The sequence below is a fragment of the Bos taurus genome, chromosome 1, assembly GCF_002263795.3.
Source record: "Bos taurus isolate L1 Dominette 01449 registration number 42190680 breed Hereford chromosome 1, ARS-UCD2.0, whole genome shotgun sequence".
Lineage (NCBI taxonomy): Eukaryota > Metazoa > Chordata > Mammalia > Artiodactyla > Bovidae > Bos > Bos taurus.
The window spans coordinates 132,894,197-132,913,613 of record NC_037328.1 but is presented as its reverse complement, the minus strand read 5'-3'; the positions used below and the strand labels follow the sequence as shown (position 1 = coordinate 132,913,613).

General features: G+C 34.7%; 1 protein-coding gene across 4 annotated transcripts in view; it reads right to left on the bottom strand.

The window, feature by feature from the left end:
• Positions 1–19,417, bottom strand: part of STAG1 (stromal antigen 1) — a 505,017-nt gene that overhangs the window by 10,845 nt on the left and 474,755 nt on the right. For all 4 annotated transcript variants that reach the window (XM_059889103.1, XM_059889102.1, XM_002685052.7 and 1 more), the window contains 7 exons: positions 14,620–14,712; positions 12,558–12,732; positions 10,742–10,881; positions 7,955–8,056; positions 4,811–4,959; positions 3,874–4,002; positions 191–396 (listed from right to left, as the gene is read on the bottom strand). In XM_059889103.1, coding sequence (XP_059745086.1) covers positions 191–396; positions 3,874–4,002; positions 4,811–4,959; positions 7,955–8,056; positions 10,742–10,881; positions 12,558–12,732; positions 14,620–14,712 — 994 coding nt within the window. The remainder of the gene's footprint in view (positions 1–190; positions 397–3,873; positions 4,003–4,810; positions 4,960–7,954; positions 8,057–10,741; positions 10,882–12,557; positions 12,733–14,619; positions 14,713–19,417) is intronic.

The window sequence follows — 19,417 nt, the reverse complement described above, 5'->3', positions numbered from 1 at the left end:
ATTTCTTTTTCCTTGACCCTCTTCTTGACTTTGTCTATTCTAACCTTCATGCCTACACCTCTCTCAGTGTGTATGAAACACACAAGGAAATAATGTGCATAACAGAATTACCTTGCTTCAGCAGAGTATTCACTGCTTTATTTATCTTGACAGGCACATTATTTGCCTCACACCATAGAGGCACACTTACCTTCTACTCGTTTTTTGTGAAGTGGAGGTCGTCCTTTCTTATTCCTTACTGAGGAGGTTTTGCTGCTGCTACTTCCACTGTTCACAGACATTCTGTCATCTTCACCGCCAGTGACTAAAGAATTTCTATAGGAGATGAGTGGAAGCCATACATCCTCTCTCCTTTCCATCATTTGTTCCGTAAGGAATTTTTCTAGGTATGAGTGACTAGAGACAGAACAGAAGCAGTCATTTTTATGGAAGCAGTTCATGCATCACTTATTTAATTTTTTTCACAACCTGAAATTCTCTTCTCTCTCTGAATAATCCTTAAAGATACACATTAAACTGTTCACAGTGGTTACCTTTAGAAAGACAGGGATTGAGAATTTAAGATTTTGCTTCACATTATCTCTGGAATAAGCAATGTATTACTAAGGGTGCATGTGTGTTTCTTCCTTTCTTCCTTTTTTTGTTTTTAAATACCAATGTTAAAAAAAACCCAGAAGTTTGGCTCAAAAAGGATACTGATTCTCTTTTAAAATGTTCAAACAGGGCAGGATTTCTAAAATGGTGGTGTGTGGAGAGCTGCATACCCTGTCCCCAGCAAAAACCACCTTTTTGGTGGTAGATGTTGAGAGTGGGGGACGTTAGGGGGTCTATGGGATGGGAACTGTCTGTACCTTCCCCTCACATTTGCTATGAAGCTAAAACTGCTCTAAAAAAGTAAAGTTAAATAAAATAAATATGTTATATCACATGTTTTCCTCTTGGTCTAGAAGACTACATGGCCCAAGGCTGCCCTTCTCAGGAGCAATCAGGGAGGAAGCTTCTAAGCTGCTGGTCTCCTGACTGACCATGGGGCAAAGTAAACAATCTGAACTGTGACAGCAGCTTTTAAAAGGCACACACATATCCAACAGTAAAAGGTAAAAATCTAACTTGCTAATAAGGAAGTTTAAGCACAACCTTTGAGAGGCTGATACAGGTTAAATGATAAAAAACAAAGAATAAAGATCTGAGTAGGGACAGTAGAGGCTGCATACTGCAAGAGAAACAGACCTCACAGTTTGGTGATGCAGGTCTCTAAAGAAATAAACAACCAAGTAACCAATCACATCAATCTCTAGGGAGATAAAGAATGAACATCATGAGTAGATAAATTATTATCTCATGATGTATCATAAGTGCAATGTTATCTAAAATGGTCACTTTTCAACAAAAAATTATGAGACATGCAAAGAAATAGGGAAATGTAATCCATATACAGGGAAAAAAAACAACCAAGCAACAGAAAACCTGGCATAAGAACTAAAGAAAACAATGTCTAAAGAATTAAAAGTAAGCCCCATAGTAACACTATTTTTCATTAAATAGAGAACATGAATAAAAAGATAGAAATGATAAAGAATCAAATGGAATTTTGAAGTACAACAATGGAAATTAAAAATTCATTAAAGGTGCTCAACAGATTTGAGCTGGCAGAAGTCAATAATCTTGATCATATATCAATAGAGATTATGTAATCTGAAGAGCAGACAGAAAAAAAGTGAAGAAAAATGAACAGTGCCTGAGAGAAATGTGGGATATCATTAAACACACTGACATGTGTAATGGGAGTACCAGAAGAAAGGTGTAGAAGCAAACTTGAGGAAATAATAATAACTTCAGAATTTGATGAAAAACAATCAACACATCCTCAAAGCTCAACAAACTCTAAGCAGTATAAATACAAAGAGATGCACAACAAGACGCATCACAATGAAGATGCTGAATGCCGAAGGTTAAAAAATCTAGAAAGTAGTTAGAGAAAAGTAATCGATTACAAACAAGAGAATGCCAATAAGTGTAAAAGCTGACTTCTCATCAGACACAGTAAAGGCCAGAAGGCAGCAGGATTACATAGTCAGTATGCTAGAAGTAAAACACTATCAAACAAGAATCTTGTATCTAAAAAACTATACTTTAAAGGTAAAGAGGAAATAAAAACACTCTCAGATGGACAAAAGCGTATAGAGAATTTGTTGGTGGCTGACTTGCCTTACAAGAAATACTAAAGACAGTTCTTCAGGCTAAAAACAAACACACCAAAAAGTAATCTGAATTTATATGAAAAAATGATGAGTGTGGAAGAGTAATTACCAGGTCATAAAGAACAATATAACTGCCTACTTATCTTTTCATTGATTTAAAAAGCAACTATATAAAACAATATGCACTACTGTGCTGTTGAGCCAATAACACAGAAACGTGTATTTAACAACGTACACAGAAAAGTGGGTGATGGCAAAGATGTATTGGAGTAAGGAAATGATATGAGATAGAGATGGAATATCACATCCACAATTAAGGAAGAACTGAAAAATATAATTAAGGACTGAAGGAATTAAAATGTTACAGTAGAAAATATCTATTTAATATAAAAGAAGGCAATAAAAGAGGGAAAAATCAAAGAGACATACAGAAAACGTTATCACTGGCAGAGACTGTTTTAAAACAAATAACATGATCTAATAACAAATAACATAACTAATAACCTCATTTTATTGTGCTTTGCTTTACTGCATTTTGCAGATACCTCAGTTTTTACACATTGAAAGTTTGCAGTAAGCCTGCACTGTCAGATGATGGTTAGTATTTTTAAGCAGTATGTGTTTTTAAAATGAAGGTATGAACACTGTTTATAAGACATACTGCTATCATACACTTAATATACTACAGTAGAGTGTAAATACAACTTTTCTATGCACTCACTGACAAACCGAAAAATTCATGTGACTTTATCACAATATTTTCTTGTGGTGGTGAGGAACTGAACCTATAATATCTCTGAGGTATATGCTGTCTACAAGAAACATACTTTAGATTCAAAGGCAAAAAAGATAGGAAGTGAAAGGATGGGAAAAGAAAGCTATACTATGCAAACAGTAACTAAAATAGAGCTGGAGTGGTTACACACTAGTATCAGACAAAATAGACTTTAAGACAAACTTTTCTAGGGACAGAGAAGGCGGTGGAGTTAAGAGTCAATCAATCCACCAGGGAGACATAACAATTATATATACAACCTAACAACAGAGTCCCAAAATACAAAAGCAAAAACTGAGGACTGAGAACTGAAAGGAGAAATAACAATTCAATAAAAATAGTTGGAGACTTCAATACCCCACTTGCAGTAATGGACAGAACTAACAGAAAATAGAAGACTATTATGTTATGAAGAAAACTATAAGCCAACTGGACTTTGATTTTATGGAAACAAGTCAAATACAAAAAAAACTAAACTATAACTAATATAAAAGGAAAGAGGAAAGTGTTCCACAATGGTTAAGCTAGTGTTCACAGATCTTTGAATAAGAGAATAAGAAATCATTCCCACTTGCAAATTCTAGGCTACTGAAAGGTAAGCAAAGAAAAACTATACAAAGTTTAAAAGAAAATTATAGTCCTTTAAACTATCAGAGCCTAAGTTATCAATGTAATTACATGATTAATTCCTTCAAAAATTGTAACACTTAGAATTATAACATGAGTGAAGTTGCTCAGTTGTGTCCCACTCTTTGCGACCCCATGGACTGTAGCCTGCCAGGCTCCTCTGTCCATGGGATTTTCCAGGCAAGAGTACTGAGTGGGTTGCCATTTCCTTCTCCAAGAATTATAATGGTGTCATGATAAAAACCACTTGTCCTACAATGTGCAACTTACACAGTCTTTTTGTCTTGCCGAAGAAGCTTAGATGAAAATTCACTTAGTACTTCTAGGAAAGCCAGATTAGGAGGTGGGTATTCTTGTCCTTTCTGATTTTGGTATTTAAAGGCAAATTCTATGCCATCCCTGAAATAAAAGAAAATATTGTCTTATTTTTCCAAATAGCTAGTATAGCTCTTCAATAGGCTATAATTAAAAAAAAATAGTTGGGACGACCCAGAGGGATGGTATGGGGAGGGAGGACGGAGGAGGGTTCAGGATGGGGAACACATGTATACCTGTGGCAGATTCATTTTGATATTTGGCAAAACTAATACAATTTGTAAAGTTTAAAAATAAAATTAAAAAAAAATAGTTGGGAAGGCAGCAAAATCATCACTGAGGGTAAAAATAAACTCAAATGGTAAAGTAATAATTTGCATGACATAGTCGCATAATAATATTTAATTTTAGTATTTATAGTGGAAAACAACTTATGTTGTGAAGTTATATTTCAAAACTTACATTGTAAAAGATAAAAAATAGCTATGTAGCCACAAAGCTAAATTTCTGTGTAGCTTTCAGAGGTAACAGAATACCCTGGAAAGATACAGAAATTGTCAGAAAATCTGGTTCTTAAGAGTTTTTGTAAGGTACTTAAAAACTTTTTTATCATTCAGTTTTCAATTATGAAATGAGGATGCACAGTGTTTTTAGATATATGTCTCCCACAACATTTTCTCACTGATAAGAGTGACGAGAATATTTTGTTAAAACTTTCCTTGAAAAGTCTAACATTTGTTACTTTAAAAAATTGATAATTGGCAAAACTAATACAATTATGTAAAGTTTAAAAATAAAATAAAATTTAAAAAAAATTGGTCAAATAATAGTTGTTTTTGGTAAGTTTCAGTAAACCAGATTGTGTATAACAGTGTCTATTTAGCTCACTTACTTGTGGAGTGTGGCAACTGCTTCTCGTGTCTTGATCTGGTCCAATCCGAATGTAAGGGCAAAGCGACGTGCCAATTCTTTAATGCCACTGACATGGGCAGATGTCCTATCTAGGTTGGGCCCTTGCTCTTGAACAAGTTCATTAAACAACTGGTAGAAAGAAAAAAAGAGGAAAAAGTTCATAGCTAAGAAATATTTATTTATTGTTAGAATAGGTAATACAATTTAAAAAATATTTAAAAGCCATATGGTAAGATACGTATTTCCCTTCTTGTATTAACAGTAGCCACACTTTACCCTTCTCCAAGTCATCTACTATTATCTACTATTTCTCAAGCTCATTTTCATGCTAGTTGTGTGATTACATGCAAACCAGAATTTATTTTTCTACCAAAAGGAACATATTTTGGGTTGGGGAAAATGTTTACAAAAATATACTATGTATTCTTTTTGTTGTTTTCACAGGAATGGCAATATATAAAACGCAGGGTTCAGAACTTTGTTTCTCACTCATTACATCTTAGACAAGAACATTATGTAAAAGAAGATCATTAAGATATATGAAATGTTTTTTCCCATCCAATGACAAAATACACAAAAAATGTTCTAAAACTGAGTGATGGGATTTTATAATCACATACACATTACGTGTATTGCATCAAAATAACAGAATCAAAACTCTGGAATACTAAAGAATATAAAAGCCATCGTCATTCCGCCACCAAAGTTAGACACTTTACATGTATCTGCGTCCTCTTTTATTATGAGAGAATGAACAGTCCAAGCTCTGATCTGAAGCCACTCCCTGTTTATGTACTGGATCTCGCCTCCTTTACCGACTTAGTGGTTTGGTCCTGTGTACTGCTTTTTCCTGAATCATTAACTACTCCCTCTCTTAGATGCATGCATCTTAAAAAACAAACAACCCTAACTTCTTAATTCCATCTCCTCTGCCAATTACGGATGCATCTGTCACATTCTCTACCCAACGATCCTGAGAAATACTGTTTATATTTGTTTTCTTTACTTCCTCACCTCCCAATCTCTCAATTCACTCTAGGCACACCATTTCATTGAAATAGCTCTTATCTTCTATTAATTATGTTGTCTACCTTTTTAGGTTTCTTCAGCAATAGACTGGCTTAAACTATTTACTCTGCCATGACTAGAAAAAGCAGTTCTTCCAGAGATTTTCAAATTTATTCATGAGTAATTGTTTATAAATTATTTAATTTTAAAATGTTTTCAGAGATAGTTGTATAAAATAGCCTTAAACTCTAAAATTTACATTCAAAATAAATACAAAGAATGTATTTCACTGTATAAAATTCAAGGAATATCAAAGTAAAATTCTCTTTTCTCTTTCCCATTATATATCATTCTTCTCTCCAAAGGTAATCAATGTTAGGGTTAAAGTTTTGAAAGTTTTTTTTTAATCAATTTAGACACATTAATCGGAGAAGGCCCACTGCAGTACTCTTGCCTGGAAAATCCCATGGACGGAGGAGCCTTGTAGGCTGCAGTCCATGAGGTCACTAGGAGTCGGACACGACTGAGCGACTTCTCTTTGACTTTTCACTTTCATGCATTGGAGAAGGAAATGGCAACCCACACCAGTGTTCTTGCCTGGAGAATCCCAGGGACGGGGGAGCCTGGTGGGCTGCCATCTATGGGGTCACACAGAGTCGGACATGACTGAAGCGACTTAGCAGCAGCAGCAGCAGCAGCAAACACATTAATATATTTACACGTACATAAAGTTTTAATTTTCGTTTATATGGTATTGTACTATATTTTGTCCTGAAACTTGCTGTTCTTCACTTAATATTTTGTCTTACAATTTTTTAGCTATTTCAGAATAAGTTTATTTTACTAGTCCTATGTTGATGAACATTTAGAATCTTGCAATATTACACAGACTGTTGCAATAAAATGATCTTTCATATACACGGTTTTGTGCATACCTAAATGTTATCTATGTAGATACCTAAGTAGGAAAAAACTGGTTCAAAAGGAATGTATATCTTAAACTTTGAAATATACTGCAAAATTATATTCCAAGAAGGTAGGAACAATTGCTTTCACAAAGGACCTTTTTCTTGCTGTATCTTTAACAATCACTGGTATATCTATCATTTTAATTCTTGCCAGTCTATTTGGCAGTGATAAATATCTCCTTGTTTCAATTTGTATTATATTAATTATTAATGATGTTTTTTTCACGTTTATTGCTTTTTAAGGAAAAGTTGTCTCTTCCGAAAAGTGGCTTTTTTCATTTGCTCACTTTTATATGGGATTTGTTTACCTTTATTACAGATTTGTAGGATTTGCTATGTATGATTAAAAATATTTTCCTATAATCTGTCATTGGTTTTTTAATTTTGTTCAGAGTGTTGGTTGATGTATAAAGCTGTTTAAGTCTATATTGTGGCTTCTCTCCTGGAGGACTTCCCTACTCCAGTATATAAAAATATCCTTTTATATTCTTTCAAACTTTTAATTTTATATATATATATATATATATAATCCACCTAGTAGTTATTTTGGCTACATGTTCAGTAGGGCTATTTATAGCCATTTCTCCAAATACATAGTCAATGGACCCATCACCTATTAAAAAGGAGGTGATCCTTTCCCCACTGACCTTTATCAAAGGCTAAATATATACATACATACATACATACATACATACATACATACATACATACATACATACCTATAGCCACTACTACCCCTCATCTCTACTTTAATACTAGGCATTTATTAGGAATCTTCCTTAGGAAATACATGTGACATATTTTCTTATTTGGATACTACTGTTGCCCCTTTTATTATTAAATACTTTTGAAATGTATTTTTATATTTGTTCTTTAAAAATGATCACTTTTAAAATATCCAATTTGGCATTTCATTTGGTCTAAGAATAGATCACCTTAGGATTTCACCCATTTGAAATGTAAACTATAGGACTGTCTTCCTAAAGAAAAGACACATAACACATCTTTGTACCAGAAAGTATCCATAGTAATGTATTAATATAATGATCTAATTTAAATGAGGTAAGATAACTAGCATATAATAATAAGCACATGCCAATACTCAATAGTATTAATTCTACTCATTTCTTTTCCTTCAAATTTCTTACCTGCTGTAAACTGAGAATGAGGGTCTTGGCACACTGAATTTTATCAATTTGCCTAGTTTTACTCAATGTTTCCTTAATAATATCACCATAGTCATTGTAATACTGTAAGGAAAAGAAATACAGCTTTAAAACTGTTGACATTTCATGAGATAAAGAACAGGCTGGTGAAAAAAACGGAAAGGTGAGTAAAGACATGTTTAATTTTTCATGTTAAAAACCTAATGAGAGTTAAAAGATATTGTCTAATGTTAAATATATACACATTGGACATTTAAAATTATGAAATAAATAATAAAACTAGATAACTAGGAAATTCAAAGAGGAGAAGTGATATATGTGAGCAAAATTACTCATTCTTTACAACATGGATTCAACAGACACCACTTGTCCAGATCAAGAAACAGAACTCTGACAGAAACATCTTGAAGAACTAAAACCTAAACAGTCAAAATTGCTTACTTCTGGGGAGAGGGCCTAAACAAAGGAAGGGTAGATTACAATACAGATTTAACTTTTCATTAAATATTTTTGTGTACCCATTTCCCCCCACAATGTCTGTATTTTACTATTATATATAATATAAAAAGTAAAAACAGTGATTTCTTCAACAGTGATTGGGAAAATTTCAACTAATTTTATAATTCAATTTTTTGATACAGGATTTAAAGAGTTTTCCTTGTGAGTAAATAATTAGGAGAAACTCTGAGACTATTAAATCTGGATGTTATTTCCAAACTAAAGCCTAAAACCTATAAACTATGTAAAGAAATGAGTATATTAGCTTCAAGCAGATGGATATATTTCCATGATGGGAGGTGCAAAAAAAAAAAAAAAAAAGGGGAAAGCAAAAGAAGGGGAAATATCTCAAAAGAATCATCTTTTCAGTGCAATTAAAAATTATCTCAGTGCAGATAAGAAGAAAAAGATATATGAGAACACTAAAGTAGTTCAACAGGTAAATCAACAAAAATTCAGATTTTTAATAATCACATAGAGAAATGAGGCAAAAAGCCAAATAGACAAGGATATATAAAGAATAGTAAACAGCAATTAAAATATTATAAAAGATTAAAGCCTATAATGAACACAGGTGTGTAAAAACTGCTAAGGATGATAAAAGTTTGGATAAAGCCTGTTTCTTGAACCCAAGATAGTACTGCTGAGGGACGACAAGGAAAACCATGGTAAGCTCATATTCATCCAACCAAGTCCTATTTAGATATTACTATTGGAAGCCTGCCCTAGTTGCTCACTTAAGTGTCTATATATCTGTGCTTGCTTTGTAATTTATACATCTATCACCACAATAATCATGCTGAGGTTTTGTTTTACATCTAGTGGAAAGAGTTAAGCTTTAAGTTAGAGAAATCAAATGTCAGTTTTTGCTACTTTAATAGTTGTGTGACCTTTGAAAGTTACTTTGCTTCTCTGAGCCTTGATTTCCTTTTCTATAAATGTTGATTTCCTAAATCACAGTTACTGCAGTCAACAAAGATAATATAAAAGCCTTAGAGCAGTCTCTTGAATGTAAATGGCATAGAACACAGGCAGCTATTCATTATTAGCATGTTATATAATGTTTACATTTCAGTTTCTCTGTAATCTAGAACTGCCATACTACAGAAATTGTATCTTATTTAAACCTCTGGCTACCAACATAGTACTCACATGGGAGTTGTCTAGCAAAATATTTAGTTACTGTGTCATAACTAGAATGGAGCCCAAACATGGACAAAGACACAAGTGAATGAATGGCATACACAATATTCTGAACATGGGCAAAATAAAATACTGTCTCTGACATAAAAACAAGGCAAAAATACATACACCGATAAGTATGCCTGTTAGGTTTTATCATAAAGATTTTTGAGGACTACTTTTTTTGAGTGTCAGAAACAAAATGGAGCTTCTGGGAAGAGCAGCCAGGAAGTCGGAGACTTTAGAATGGTGTAAAACTCTCAACATCTCCTTACCTCCTGCAGGAAAAAAATCCCAAATTCTCACACAACATATACGGTCTAACCTCATTTAATATCTTTAAATCTTACCTCTAGCTCCATTCTCATAAGCAATCTATGTTGCTGTATCAAATTACTTGCATTTTCCTCAATTTCCTTTGTCTTTGTACAGGTAGTCCAATGTGCCTGAAAGCCCTTTAACTAGTTCTTTGCTTGACTAATGAATGCTTCTCATCTCAGACTTAGTTCAAAAGGCATGTCTAATGGTTTTCATTAACCCTCATATTTCTTAAGAGTGTATCTATTTTATATATTTCCAGGAACCCCTATACATATCTCTCTACACTGCAGAAATGCAACTGTCTAATCACTTGATTGTCTCCAGCTTTAGACCACTTTGGAGTAGGAATTTAAAAATCTTTGTTAACTTTAGTGCCTGGCAGGTAGCATTGTAGGCACACATATAAACGTATCTGGAGAGATGTCATAGGGAAGAGAGAGTTTTCTTCCATAAGAAGTGTCCATGGCTTTAAGAAAATAAAACAGCATTCTTTCTTATAAATGTAAGGAACTCCTACTTAATGGAATTGATATAATGGTATAGAGTGATAAAAAACTCATAAAAAAGAGAAATTTTAAATATGTCAGAAAACCATCAATAATATTTAGGTAAAAGCTGTCAATTTTAGCTTGCTCACTACTCTTTCGTTTTTAGTTGCAAACTTCTAAGGCACTTAGGTGGAATGAGAAAAACAAGAATATGAAGCTACTACCTTAATCAATCAATAAATGTCCTTGACCCATTAAAAAAAAGACTATCAAACTATACCTTCATGTAGTGTTTAAAGATGTCTGCAGCTGCATGCATGTCAACAATATCATAGATGATAAGTTTGCTGAAGGCAGCAAGTAGATTCCTTCTCTTGTGTAAGGCCTCAATTTTATTAGCTTCATCTTCTTCATCACCCTCTAACCACAGAAAATAAATTAGTTATGAACTTTGGCCCTTTATCCAAGGTAAAACATTGTAGACAATCTGTAGAACAAATAACTAGGATATAACTTTACAAATAGGTACAATTTAGTTTTAGATAGGATAAAAATTATTAGCCGTACTGATTATTTTAGGGTGCTACACTTGGTTACATATTTATTAAACACTAGGCACTAAGTTTCTAGGAGATTATCATAGCAAAGACTAGTTAGAGAAGCAAACCATATATAGGTTTTTTCCTTATACTTTTGTCATAACAATACTGTTGTCCTTTTACCTGAATATTCCTTATGTGCTAATCTATTTCTACAGAGAAGAAATTTATAGAAAAATTTAAGACACAGGGAAAAGTTTTCTTTTAGAAACATATATGGGGAGGAATGGAAATTACATGAAGGAGTTAGTTTTCAGTTCTTGTCTTAAATGTGGTTACATTATAAGCTGAGAAATAAAGTATATTTTGCAAACCATGTTATGTACATACACATTTTTAAAAACAAATCATTATCAAATGCTTTCAAACAAGTGGTGTTTATTCCTCATTTTTTAGATTCTCAGGTTTATCTATTTCTAATCCCCCTCAAAATATCTCCACAAGTCTCAGACGATAAAAGATGACACAGTTGTTTCAGGTTCTGTACTGACCCTCTCATGTCTTGGCCTGCCCTTATTTAGGGACAGTGTTCTTTTTCTCTTCTTCACAAGTGTATTCATAAAATAACTTATTCTCAACTTCTCTCTTCCCTTTCTATTACCTGGGCCTGCTGTGAAGCATCAGTGCTTTTGGAAGTTGGAAATCTTTTTGCTTAGGACAAGTAGCAGGTAAATATTGTTTCCTGAGATTAACATGAACTCAGAGATCCTTTTTTCACAGTCTAGTATTTTCTAAAATGTTCTGTTAAATAAAGAACATTCCAATAGCACCAGGTAGATCTGTGGATTTGATATGCCATGGATCTTACTTAAGAGAGCTTAAATCATCTATTTCACAAATAACCTATTTTATATAGTATTTATTTATAATTATTTATATTCAGTCTTATTTTGCTAAGTTTTCATTCTGCAGGCTCAGAACAATTTTGACTGGTGAGGTTTCATAATATTCTCTTAGAGTTTAGTATCTTAGAGTAACATTTTGTTAATTTAAGTAATATATGATCACTCCTCAGGAACAGAAAGGAACTCAGATGCTTTTCTTTAGAAAATTGTGAACCTGGAAGCAGTTCTATTAGAAAAAAAATCTATCTTGAACATACATTTCAAACATGTGGGAAATGACAAATGTACACAATTATCCATTATAGTATAGCTTAGGATAGCAGAAGACTGGAAACTAGTCAAATACCAATCAATATGAGATGAATAGTATAAATTATGCTATATTTAAATAATAAAATACTGTGTAGCTATTAGAATTAGAATAAGGAACTCTGTACTTAGTGATGGGGAAAGGTCTCTAAGGTACTATGTTAAAGGAGAGACACTTCACTGTGCATATTATTATTCTTGATTTCTGACTTATATGAATGTATTAACTTTTGTTTAAAAGAGAGAAATTGTAGTATTTTTTAGGACTGAATTGGAAACTTTCTTCAATCTCTTGGGGTTGTTAAGACAAGATCAATATTGACAAGATGATAGCTGCAAATACCCATGCTCTGGTTCTCCTCATCTTGGTCAATGAAAACATGATCCATCACAAAACTGAGGAGTTCAGACTGAAGTCCAGTATCTGGATTAAACACCAAAGGCTGAAGGCCCTCCCTGCCACCTGTCATTAATTGGTGGCTAAAAATCATCAAAAGATCACAGAGTAGCATGAAAGCCTGAAATGAAAAGGAAATTCATCAGTAAAACATTGTACAATAGTAACTACAAATGAAAATATACTAAATTACACGCAGTTCAGTAATGGTACCATAACAGAAACGCTAAGTATTCAAATTGCAGCTACTTAAACTATTTTTAATTTGGCTGTATTAACTTAAAACGATTAAGAGATTTTTGACTTGAACTTATAAAAAATGAACTGAATTCAACTCTGGAAACACAAAATTGAATTACTATATTAATGACAGAGAGTATAAGTCAATCGTATACTGCATAAGCAAAAAAATAAGCACAAATCTTAAGATAAACTGTATAATTCAATCAATTACAATATAGTACACTACATCTGTAAGTTACCATTTTGGATTCTTCTTTTAATAATCTACTGTAAAACAAAATTCTGAACCATAGGTTAAAGTTGGATTCAAGATCATTCACTTAAAAAACAGTGATGCAAAGCTTCCCAACAAATGTATTCACATAAAGAACTTTCAATATATTTTCCCATAGAGAATACATTAAGGTTATATTGCCACATTTATCCTATTTAATGGATGGTACAAAATGAACTTGTGTCATTAATTTACTGTTATGGAATAACTGAGGGCTCTTACACTCTAAAACAATCCATTCACCCCCCTCTAAAAACTGACTTCTGTGGAAAACACAATTTTGGTATAAATTTGGAGATGGTTGTATACTTGGCCGTTTACCTCCAGCAAGAATCATGGAAATTCATGCTATAAGTACATTACCATGAAATACATAAATTTAGAAACAAGTCACTTGAAAAGAGGAGAGCATGAAAGGAATCTAGGGAAATGTATATTTTTAACTGAGGCCATACTTCTGCATGTCACCAAACAGTGATGATGCAGAAACACTGAATTTCTGGCTTAAGTGTCCTGAGTTCGGTACTTTTAGATAGCACTGGTTAAGTTCAGAAAATTTAGAGAATAAGGTTTAGGAAAGATAATCTCTGTTCCCATTTTAAGTTAGACTATGCTGATAATAAAGAAGAGACCTGTGATACCCTATTTGTAAGATGAGTTAGCACAGGGTAAGTACTATTCTATTCTTTAACTAGATATAGACTTTCTAGTTGAACATCATAATAAAAAAACAGCATGGAAAAGATATATCTTTTTTTTTTTTTTTTTGATAGAAGCTCTTCCTAATAGAACAGTTTTAGCTTACAAAATCACTTTGTGAAAACGGTATTGCCTTGGGCTTCACTTTGACTGTCTTTGGTCTACACCCCTTGCCAAGGGGTTAGGAGTCTGTTGGTCCAGTGGGATATGCCCATCAGCACCCCAACTTTACATCTCTGTCCAGGGGCAGGGATTCAGGAACTCCCTGCCCTCACAGACTGGATTCTGCTATAAGGGGCTGCACAGGCATCCTTCTGAGACACAGGTATCCCCAGTGTGTACTCCTAGGCCCCAGGATAGTTAAGGAACAACTTGTTTAAGGAAGTGATGCTGATAGTTTGGATATGTGGGTTAAACTGTTCACATGCATATGTGAGAAGTTCTAACTGGTGTGGGAAAGAGCTGAAGGTAAGATGAGAAGAAAGTGAACCCTAAGCCAGCTCCCATTCTGGTACAGAATCCTCAGGTTCTGGTATAGAATTCTTAAGAATCAAGAATTCTAAACTTAAACCTGACCTCACTTGCCAAGGTACAAAGATGTATAACAAGTTTGTTAGCTTACTTTATAACTTAACTATTTAGCATCTATACTCTTGTCCCAGGTCCCATAAGATAAACTACATGCTAAGAACTGCCATAAAAAATTACACCTTAAAAAATTTACATCTTCTTATGCTTCTTCAATGCATTTGAATTATTTATATTGAGGGCTCTTAACTGACAATCTCTTACCTGTTCCTTCACTGGAGTATTAACATTAGATAGGCACTGCTGGCAAACAGCCAGAAAGGACTTCACTGTTTTCCTCAATACCAACAAGTCCTCCTGTAAGACACAAATTTGCAAGCACGAATTACAGTATTCTTGAAAACTGAAGAAATAATAAATGGAAAATAGCCAAACCAGTTTATTGTTAAGGAAATTCATAAAATCAAATTTATCACTGGGAACCAAATCATAATTTCCTAGTTATCCTAATGGAAGGGGCAGTGAAACCAATAATCCCAAATACTCTGTTCAATTTTGCTTTGGAATGCTCAGTATGATTTCCTCCAACATATTTCCTTTATAAATATGGTTTACTTGGGCTGGTATTAAAATTGATAGTCATTCCTATTACAAATACTAGATGTAGTAAAATGAGGAAGTGCAGCAGCATCGGGAAAAAAACCAATTAAGCAGTAAACATGTACTGAATTTTTTCCATATTCTCAGCACTCTGCAAAATGTCAAGGCAAAGAGATAACTTTAAGATAGTGTTCATGTTCTCAAAGAGTTAATATTTTAGCAGGGAGTTAGATCAATCATAGAGTAATTAATTGTTTAATTTTTTGGTATCAACTCTAATTGTAGCAGACAGACATGGCTGAGTTGGGGGCAGCTTCATAGAAAAATGAGCTTTAATCCAAGATTGGATAGGTGAATAGGATTTAATCAGATAGCCATATTACAATATTCAATATCAAACACTGGAAAACTATAAAAGGAAATTTAAATTTATCAAGTCCCTATAAAGTGCCAGGCACTGGTAAGAGGGCTGTTGTATAATTTAATATTTATATTGATTATAAGAAGTAGTTATTATTAGCAAAGATGAAAGCAGGACTGTCTGATATCAGAGCTCACATTCTTTTCACTAATAAGCAAGATGCATGCAGATAACTCAGTATTATATTGATATTTAAAATAGTAATGAAGAGTAATTAAATGAGCATAGGCTTGTATAGAAATCACTTTTAAAAAGTATTCTATGAAACAAAGATTCTTTAAGCTTCTCTATTTTGCATAGTTGACAGTACTATTTCCTTTTTGGAATCTTCACATCCCAAATAATACTTCAAAAATTACATATATTTCCTTTTGCTAAAATGAGTGCAGTATTTAGAAGGAATAAGACCCTCTTGCGCAGAGTATTAAAAAGGACACTGTCTCTAGAAACTTTAATGTTCCTGTAGATTAACATCCAACAATCAAACCTCAACATTCCTTGATCTTCTTTAATTTCAAAGACTCATAAAGCATCAGGGGAAAGAGACAAGAGTAGGCAGTCACAAAAGAATTTAAGGAGTCCTTACATTGGAAAGCTTAACCCAGAGTCAAGAGCAGTCACAGCAGGGTTGCCAAAAAGAGTTCTGAACAACTAAAAATCATCTACCTATAAGGAAAGGTGTTCCAGAGGGCACAGAATGTTCAAAAGCCTGGAGGTGCTTTTGAGAGACTACTGTTAATTTATTGCAGTTGGGGTGCAAATGGGAGGAGAGTGGTGAGAGAAAACTGAAGAGAAAGAGGACCCATTTCCATTTAAATGGAATACAACTTAAAATGCCATGTTAAATTATTTGGCTATTATCCTGTCAGCAATAAGGAGTTAATGAATAAGGATTTTTATCATGAAGTTGCTAAAAATTTATGCTAAGGAATCATACTCTAAGGAAAAGGGAGAAAGATGTAAAATAGTAAATAAACTCTTAATAGTATTAATAATAAATACAGTCTTCTCTTGAGGGTTTATTATGTACCAAATGCTGTGTTCTAAGGGGCATGGTGAAGAGCAGGGAAGCTGGCATGCTGCAATTCATGGAGTTATTAAGAGTCCAACTGAGCAACTGAATGAACGACGATGAACAGGCATAAATTTAAGTCTTACAATCAGCCTATGAAGTAAGTGATTAATATGCCTATATTACAGAGGAGGAAACTGAGGTTCAGAGCATCTGCAGATTTTAAGTGATAGAGTAAGGATCCATACCTAGTGCCATCTGACTCTAAAGCCTATGCTTCAAACCATCATCCTACAGTTCATCATATATTAACAGACACCATAGGAATAATCTGAAAATAAAATATTGGGCCTAAAAATAAAATGCTGTCAGTAAAGATGTTAACCTGGTGTAGAGAAATTAAAGCAGAAGAATTGATAGCATTTAGGAGCTATCAGGAACAGAGGATGTTGATGTGACTCCTAATTTCTAGGTAGTTGCCTACTAGATAGATTATGGTATAAGTCACCAAGATAGTTAATACAGGAACAAATGCTAAGGTAATAAGTTTGGCTTTAGGGATGCTGATCTGCAAACCCTGAAAGATATCGTTAGGTAGTGAGAATAGGAAAAAGAGGTCCAAAATGGCGGTGGGTAAAAGACAAGGAAGGGAAAAGCCTGCAAAAATAGAACAAACGAAGGAGTGAGGACCTTAGGTAAAACAAACAGCCCTCCTGGGTAGCCCAGTTTACATAGGGCAGGCTCAGGGGGAAGAAAGAAAACAAAGAGAGGAGCAAACCTGAGGCTAGGGCTTTTCTTTTCTCGTATTTTGGGTTGGACCACCCTCACACCTCCAGGACGTATTTTCCTTTGCTTGCCAGTAAAACTGAGCTATAACACTGGTCCATTCATCACTTCAAATTTTTGCTGCGACTGAGGAAATTACATGGAGAATGCTTAAAATTCTCCAAGCCAGGCTTCAGCAATATGTGAACCGTGAAATTCCAGATGTTCAAGCTGGTTTTTAGAAAAGGCAGAGGAACCAGAGATCAAATTGCCAATATCCACTGGATCACTGAAAAAGCAAGAGAGTCCCAGAAATTTTTCTGGAATTATTTCTCCTTTATTGACTATGCCAAAGCCTTTGACTGTGTGGATCACATGGGCATACCAGACCACCTGACCTGCCTCTTGAGAAGCCTGTATTGCAGGTCAGGAAGTAACGGTTAGAACTGGACATGGAACAACAGACTGGTTCCTAACAGGAAAAGGGGTACGTCAAGGCTGTATATTGTCACCCTGCTTATTTAACTTCTATGCAGAGTACATCATGAGAAACACTGGGCTGGAGAAGCACAAGCTGGAATCAAGATTGCCAGGGGAAATATTAATAATCTCAGATATGTAGATGACACCACCCTTATGGCAGAAAGTGAAGAGGAACTAAAGAGCCTCTTGATGAAAGTGAAAGAGGAGAGTGAAAAAGTTGGCTTAAAGCTCAACATTCAGAAAACTAAGGTCATGGCATCTGGTCCCATCACTTCATGGCAAATAGATGGGGAAACAGTGGAAAAAGTGGCTGACTTTATTTTTCTGGGCTCCAAAATCACTGCAGATGGTGATTGCAGCCATGAAATGAAAAGACACTTACTCCCTGGAAGGAAAGTTATGACCAACCTAAACAACATATTAAAAAGCAGAGACATTACTTTGTCAACAAAGATCCATCTAGTCAAGGCTATGGTTTTTCCAGTATTCATGTATGGATGTGAGAGTTGGACTATGAAGAAAGCTGACTGCCGAAGAATTGATGCTTTTGAACTGTGGTGTTGGAGAAGACTCTTGAGAGTCCCTTGGACTGCAAAGAGATCCAACCAGTCCATCCTAAAGGAGATCAGTCCTGGTTGTTCATTGGTAGGACTGATGTTGAAGCTGAAACTCCAATACTTTGGCCACCTCATGGGAAGAGCTAACTCATTTGAAAAGACCCTGATGCTGGGAAAGATTGAGGGCAGGAGAGAAGGGGACAATGGAGGATGAGATAGTTGGATGGCATCACCGACTCAATGGACATGGGTTTGGGTGGACTCCGGGAGTTGGTGATGGACAGGGAGGCCCAAGCATGCTGCAGTTCATGGGGTTGCAAAGAGTCTGACACGACTGAGTGACTGAACTGAACTGTAACACTGGTCCGCCCATTGCTTCCAGTTTTGTTGCGGTGAGACAGAACCAAGGAAATTACACACTCCCAAGACAATATCCTATTAAAGATGTCTAAAAGTCAGCTGGATGAGTTCAAAGTCCACAGTAAAGGATCTGAGCAAGAAGAGATTTGGGAGGCCTCAGCATTTAGAAACAATGGAAGTAGATGAGACCGTTAAAAAGAGAATATGTAAATAGGGCTGACAAAAGTACCCTGGGGAACACCAAAACTTAACAGACGGATAAGAAAGAAAGGCATATGAAGAAATCTAAGAAATAGTCTGAGAAGTAGGAACAAAATTAGAATATGGCATCCCAGAGGTAAGAAAAGGAAACATTTAAAAATGAGTAGAATTGAGACTTCGTTGGTGGTCCAGTGCTTAAGAATTCACCTGGAGCACTATACCTTAAATAAACCACTGCAGGAGATGTGGATTTGATCCCTGGTCAGGGAACTTGGATCCCATAGGCTGCAGGGAAACCAAGCCTCGTACCACAACTACAGACAGGCCTGAGCACCACAACAAAAGATCCTGTGTGCTGGACTGAAGATCCCCCATGCAATGAAGATCCCACCTGCTGCAACTAATACCCGACACAGCTAAAAAATAAACAAATAAATAAAAATATTAAACAACAATAATGAATGGAATAGTTTAATGATGACAAATGTCACCAAGAGAAAAGAAAAGGACTTGAAGGTGTTGCAAGAATAAAGCAACAATGTTATGAGTGACCTTGGGGAGAACACTTTCAAATGGATTGTTGTTTAGTTGCTAAGTTGTGTTCAACTCTTTTGTGACTCTGTGGACTGCAGCACACCAGACTCCTCTCTCCATGAGATTTCC